At 42.8% G+C, this 6,517-nt stretch overlaps 1 protein-coding gene across 3 annotated transcripts in view; it reads left to right on the top strand.

The window, feature by feature from the left end:
- The first annotated feature begins 543 nt into the window (after nucleotides 1-543).
- The window catches only part of Polq (DNA polymerase theta), a 124,577-nt gene continuing 118,603 nt past the window's right edge, over nucleotides 544-6,517 (top strand). For all 3 annotated transcript variants that reach the window (XM_029568225.1, XM_008842915.3, XM_029568226.1), the window contains exons 1-3: nucleotides 544-828; nucleotides 2,198-2,377; nucleotides 4,743-4,873. In XM_029568225.1, coding sequence (XP_029424085.1) covers nucleotides 669-828; nucleotides 2,198-2,377; nucleotides 4,743-4,873 — 471 coding nt within the window. In that variant the 5' untranslated portion in view covers nucleotides 544-668. The remainder of the gene's footprint in view (nucleotides 829-2,197; nucleotides 2,378-4,742; nucleotides 4,874-6,517) is intronic.

The following is a 6,517-nucleotide window of genomic DNA, read 5'->3' as shown; positions in this document are numbered from 1 at the left end:
CTCCTCTCAGCCTGTTATCCTCACAAAAAAAACATAGGATACAAAAAATCTTTTTTTTTTTTTTTTTTTTTTTTACAAAATCTGGATTTTTTTTTTTTTGAGATGGTATACTTGTAGCCCTGGCTGGTCTGGAACTTGCTATGTAGACCAGACTGGCCTCAATCTCACAGAATCCGCCTGCCTCTACCTTCAGAGTGAGTGCGGAGATTAAAGGCATGTACCACCACACCCCTGCTTGGAACAGTTTTTGAGAAAAAAATACCAACAGTGAAGAACAGATACTTCCCTAATTCACCTATTTCAGGCAGCTCATTTTATTGTTAGTACAGCCTTCCTGTTCGAACCAGAAGTGGACAAAAACGTTTTTAAGCCGGGCTATCAGATTCAGAACTAGAGGCTACTCTAGTCCTCTCACTTTCACAGGCAGCCCAGCGTCGGAGGCCGGAAGACAGCCGCTAGTAGGAGCCGCTCCTTCCCGAAGAGTCGATGTTTGTCGGATCACTCTAGCCCTCAAGAACTCTATGGTTCCGGGGCTGGCTGGGAGGCCCCAGTTTGAAGACTGTGGCGGGGAGATTGTGAAGGCACCTTGCGCAAGGCCGGCATTGTCTCGGGTGGAAGGGCGCTGGGACTGTGTGCTGCCCTGAACAACTAACAGGGACTTGTTTGCAATGAGTGTTCCGCGTCGGAGTGGGAAACGGCGACGTTCAGCATCCGGCTCGGACTCGTTCTCGGGCGGCGGTGACAGTAGTGTCAGCCCACAGCTCGTCCCCAGGCCGGTGCTGAGTCCACCGCCGGGGCTGGGCGGAGGCCGGAGGACCGCAGGAGCAGGTAGCCCACCCCCAGGGCTGGGCCGGGGACAGAAGGGGCAGGTAGTCCACCCCCGGGGCTGGGCCGGGGACCGCAGGGGCAGGTAGTCCACCCCCTGGACTGGGCCGAGGACAGAAGGGGCAGGTAGTCCACCCCCGGGGCTGGGCCGGGGACCGCAGGGGCAGGTAGTCCACTCCTGGGGCTGGGACTCCAACGTCCGCGCTTGGACCCGGTTCTGCTGCCCCAGGAGCAGATAGTACAACTCTCTGGGCTGTGGGCGCTGTAGGCAGCCCCTGGATGCCATGGTCCTGAGTAGCCTTCGGGTCCAGCCCCGGCTTGCACAGCTCACTGGGCTTTAGCCAGCTATTGCTTGTGTAGATATTAGCGCGTTTGTATGTGTGTGTAGTTTGTTTTGAGACAGGGTCTCCCTGTGTAGACCAAGCTGGCCTCCATCTCACAGAGATCCTTCTGCCTCTGCCAGGCTGGCATCTCACAGAAATCCTTCACAGAGTGCTGGGACTAGAAGCGTAGGCTACCATGCCAGACATATGCGTGCTTTCAACTGCCTGATCATAATGTTCAAGTGGTTTCTGGGTCTTTCCAACTTTACAGAAACAAGTTTCAAGTTTGCCAGACCCGGTCAGAGACTTGCTTCGAATAATGCACGGTACAATTTACAGATACTTATAGCAGATTGCCGGGTGTCAGGTAGGGCTCTTTGGAGTCTAGAGCAAAGCTGGAAAGGATTTGTATTGTTTCCTAAGAATGTTAGCTCAATTCTTGTTCATTTTTTGAGACAAGATCTTACTCTAGATCACGCTGACCTAGGGCCTCCAATTCTTGATTCTGTTTCTGCTTCCCAAATGCTGGAGACCTGCGACACCATGTCCCACAATTCCTTTTTCCTTGATTCTGCAATCATCGCAAAACTTCAGTAGAAACTTCTTTAAGTTTTGTGATGCTTATCACTGTGGAGTGCCTCCCTCCCACTTCCTGTCACTCCAAAATTCTTATTCCTTGTGTATAGGATAGATCTTTGCAACTTTAAAGAATTTTCATACTGGATGTGGTGGGGCACAGCTTTAATCCCAGCACTCAGAAGGCAGAGACTGGGGAATGTCTGCAAGTTTGAGGCCAGATTGGTGTTCATAGTCAATTCCAGGTCAGCCAGAGCCTTGTCTCAAAATACAAGAAAAAAAAATTAGAATTATGTCAAATAACAATTTTCTAGTATTTTTTTTTTACACATGGTCAATTTTTCCTAAGTCTCTTGAGTCAGCACGTAGGTCAGTTTCGTTTCAACATGTATGAATTCCAATAATAGAGGGCTAACTGCTAAAGTTATATGTTAGAACTAATTGCACAATCAAAATTTTCTTTTTCCTAAAAGGAATATGCAAGCAAACAGTCTCTGATGACCAACTAGACCAGCTGCTATTGGCAAATTGGGGACTTCCTAAAGCAGTTCTGGAGAAATATCACAGTTTTGGTGTGAAAAAGATGTTTGAATGGCAGGCAGAGTGCCTTTTGCTTGGACAAGTCTTGGAAGGAAAGAATCTAGTTTATTCAGGTATTCAAATTTATGCAAATTAATTTCTCTACTTTAAAGTTATTATCAGTGTCAATGATACTCTATTGGGGTGGATACAGTTTTTAAAAGGCAGATGAGCCAATGCTTTATAACTAGGAAAACTCATAAAATATTATTAGAAGTGGAGTCTCATTTTATGCATACTGAAGTTAATGAAAATTCCATTATGTGGTAAGGGAGGGGAAGCAAGAAAATGGTAATTTATAGAGTAAAAATTCTGCTTGCTTAATAAACATGTCCCAGAGGGAGTTTATAATGTGAAATGCCAATCTGCTTCTCCCTTATTTGATCTCAGTTTTTCAGTGTGTGAGCATTATATTTTTGTAGATAGCTTGTTTGTATGAGGTTGTATATACAAAACAATATGTAATATTCTTTATAAGAAAATTTACATAGGTTTCCAAGGGCAACTTTGACGTATAATTTTTAACCTGTGCTTACTGCAGTGACTTAAGTATCAAATGTAAGATACAATTCCTTGGGCTGGAGAGATGGCTCAGTGGTTAAGAACACTGGTTGTTCTTGCAGAAGACCTGGGTTTGAATCCTAGCACCCACATGGCAGCTAACAACTGTCCATAACTCCAGTCCCAGGGGATCTGACAGCCTCTTCTGACCTCTGCAGGCATTGCATGACACAGGTGCACTTACCTACATGCAGGCAATACATGCATACACATAAAATTAAAAAAAAAGAGATACATAGATGGGCGTGGTGGCACATGCCTTTAATCCCAGCACTCAGGAGGCAAAGGCAGGCGGATCTCTGTGAGTTCAAGGCCAGCCTGGTCTACATAGTTCCAGGACAGCTGGGGCTACAAGGGAGACCCTGTCTCAAAAAGACCAAAAAAAAAAAAAAAAAGATACAATTCCTTTTTGCCAGTTTTCCCTGGTCTTGAGTCACTCAGAGTTTTCATTATGGCTATAAAAAAGACTAAAAATTAAAAAATAGGTGCATGTTTGGGCTATGCAATTGGATTGATTGGGTTTGAGAACTGGATCATTTACTGGCTGTGTGACTTTGTAAATTAGAAGGAGAGAGGTAAGGACAGTTTTGGCATACAGAAAGTACTCCTTAAGTGCTCACTTGTGTCAGTTGGTTATAGTGGAAGAGCTCTGGTAAGGTCAGTTTCTTCATTCAAAGCTTGGGTATCATTTATAACTCTAGTCACTGACTTACACAATCATCAAAACATGTTACCTCAAATATCTCTTGATTCTGTGAACTTTCTGCTCTGTGACCTGGTATAGGTCACTGTCGTCTTCTAGATAATTGCCTTGTAACTAGTTTATCTTTTTCTCTGATCTTGCCTAGCTTCTGTAGCCAAATCAGTTTTTATAAATATGGTTTAATCATTCTGTTTTTAAGAACACACAAGTGAAGCCAGGTGTGGTGGTACAAGCCTTTAATCCCAGCACTTGGGAGGCAGAGGCAGGAGGATCTCTGTGAGTTCCAAGTCAGCCTGGTCTCCATAATGAATTCAGGCCAGCTGTGGCTACATGGGAGAACCTGTCTCAACCCCCCCCTCCCAAAAAAAAACCACATCAGCCATTTTGCATTGCTTGCATCTTGCATTGCTTTCAAAGTAGTCCAAAATCTTTATATGATAGGATTATAAAACTCTTCTTCATATAGCATTTAAAAAAAAAAATCTCTTCTTTTGCTGCTCTGGAGGATTTTGTACTCCAAGCTTACTAAATTACTTACTGTCCTCAGAATATGCCAGGTGTTCCTCTGGGCCTTTGCACGTGGTGTTTCTTATGCTTGGCTTTGCTTCCCCTTCTCACCAGTCTCCTTTCCATAAGTATCCTTACAGCTCTTCTGTCTCAGTTTCTGTCTTAGCTTCTATCATGATCTTAAAGTTGTTCATAGCAGGCCTTTTAGCTGTTCAGTCCTTACTTAATCTTTTAGAATACTCAGTAATACCCATCATTAATTGCTTATATGAAGTGGGTTTTTTTTTTTTTGTTTGTTTGTTTTTGAGACAGGGTCTCCCTGTAGCCCCAGCTGGCCTGGAACTTGCAATGTAGACCAGGCTGGCCTCCAACTCACAGAGATCCACCTGCTTCTGCCTTCCAAGTGTTGGGATTAAATGCATGTGCCACCACGCCCAGCCATCTAATGTGAAGATTTTTAAAAACTCTTTGTTTAGTATGAGACTACTTGGGAAACTAGTTTAAAGAAGAACATTTCAGGGGTTTAAGGCTTCAAACACTAGCTGAGACTTTAATGATGTTAAGCCATACCCAATACTACAGAGCCTAGGCATGGCTTAAAACATTTACTAATGCATTGTACCAGTTGTTACTTTGTGTTATAATTTTGTGGAATAATCATGTTTTAGCTCCTACAAGTGCTGGGAAGACTCTTGTTGCAGAGTTACTTATTTTGAAGCGAGTTTTGGAAATGCAGAAGAAAGCTTTGTTTATTCTTCCCTTTGTTTCTGTGGCTAAAGAGAAGAAATCCTACCTCCAGGTAATGTTTTTGTACTAAGTTTGAAATAGTGAAAGGTTCATTATTGGCACTGTTGGCTTTACTCATTTGACATAGGTATAAAACAAAGTTTCTTTTATTGTGTCCCATGTAGATTTAAAAGCTAACTGTTAAAAGTCATAATAATTTAGAGGGACAGGGGCTGGAGAGATGGCTCAGTAGTTAAGAGCACGGACTGCTATTGCAGAGGACCCAGGTTCAATTCCCAGCATCCATGTGGAGGCTAACAACCTTCCAAGGGATCCGACACTCTCTTATGGCCTCCTTGGGCATTGTACCACATGAGTACACTTACATACATGCAGGCAATACACTCGTACACATTAAAAACAAAAAAATTTAGAGGTATAGCCAGATCTGGTGGCACAGGCAAGTGATCTGATCTACTCAGGAGGCTGATTGCAGGACTGCAATTTCAGTGACAGCCTGGGCCACATAGTGAAACCATGTCACAAAAAATAGAACGAGGGCTAGGGATATAGCTTAGTATTGCTAATGAAACAAAAGAAGAAATTTTAAAAAGGGCAACTTAAAAATTATTATTTTGTAAAGTAGAAAGGGACATCAAATCAAGAGGGTAGCTTGGAGGATATTATGTAAAACATGATAAACTTTTCCTAGGGAGTAAAGAGAGCTAGTATGTAATTGTGCAAATGACCAATCAGCATTTCAACTGAAGGCTGGACTTTAGACTAAAGTATGGTAAGACAAGCATGCTTACAGAGGCCTGTCCCATCCCAGCTAAGAACCATTGTAAACACTTAGGGACTGGAGGGAAAGATCCATTATGCATAAGGGAATGCTTGAAATCTGTGGCCTAGTTTTATGATTCTTGCTGAATGAGTAATAGTTTGCACTGATATGAGACTATCTAGTTTTTAAGGAATGTCACAAATACAGTATTTCATTAAATAGGAAAAATTTACTATTTTGAATTCTTCAGTGAAGCAGTATGTGTTGGAAGAGAAAGATCATTACTGACAGATAAAAAAAATTTGGGTTGTATTGCCAGTTTTGCAGTTAGCTAGCCTTTAGCCCAGGCACACACCCTATTGGCTTCATTATTTTTATTTATAAGTTTACTTACACCACTATGTCTAGACTCAATAAACTTAAATTCCCAGAAGAAATTTATAGAATGAACATCTCTAAAGTTTCTCTGGTTCTATAAATCTTTTTTAGAAAATACTATATATATATCTGTATCTTTTGAATTTTTGAGAAGTTTGCACAATACATCCTCCCCCCACCCCGGGATTTCATCCATTCTGTCATATATGGTAAGGTTTATCGAGCAACATTTGTGTCCCCCAATGTCCCTTGGTGTGAATTGTACACTGGAGCCTTGTCAGCTCCCTTAAAGACAGCCAACTTCCTCTCCCAGTAGTTATCGTTTGCCAATAGTTCCTCAGCTGGGGTTGGGGCTTCTTGCCCACTTCCCCGCTTCTATGCTGGGTTTTTGTCTGGTTTGAGTTTGCATGGGTCTTGTGCATGCTATTGCCATTGCTGTGAGTTCATATGAGCATGCTCCCAGCTGCCTGGAAAACTCTTGTTTCTTTGTGGTCTCCCACCACCTCTAGCTCTTACAGTCTTTCCGACCCTCTTCTGTAGTGGTTCCTGAACCCT

The sequence above is a fragment of the Nannospalax galili genome, unplaced genomic scaffold (genome assembly GCF_000622305.1).
Source record: "Nannospalax galili isolate Female #2095 unplaced genomic scaffold, S.galili_v1.0 scaffold18, whole genome shotgun sequence".
Lineage (NCBI taxonomy): Eukaryota > Metazoa > Chordata > Mammalia > Rodentia > Spalacidae > Nannospalax > Nannospalax galili.
This window is presented reverse-complemented; position numbering and strand designations above follow the sequence as displayed.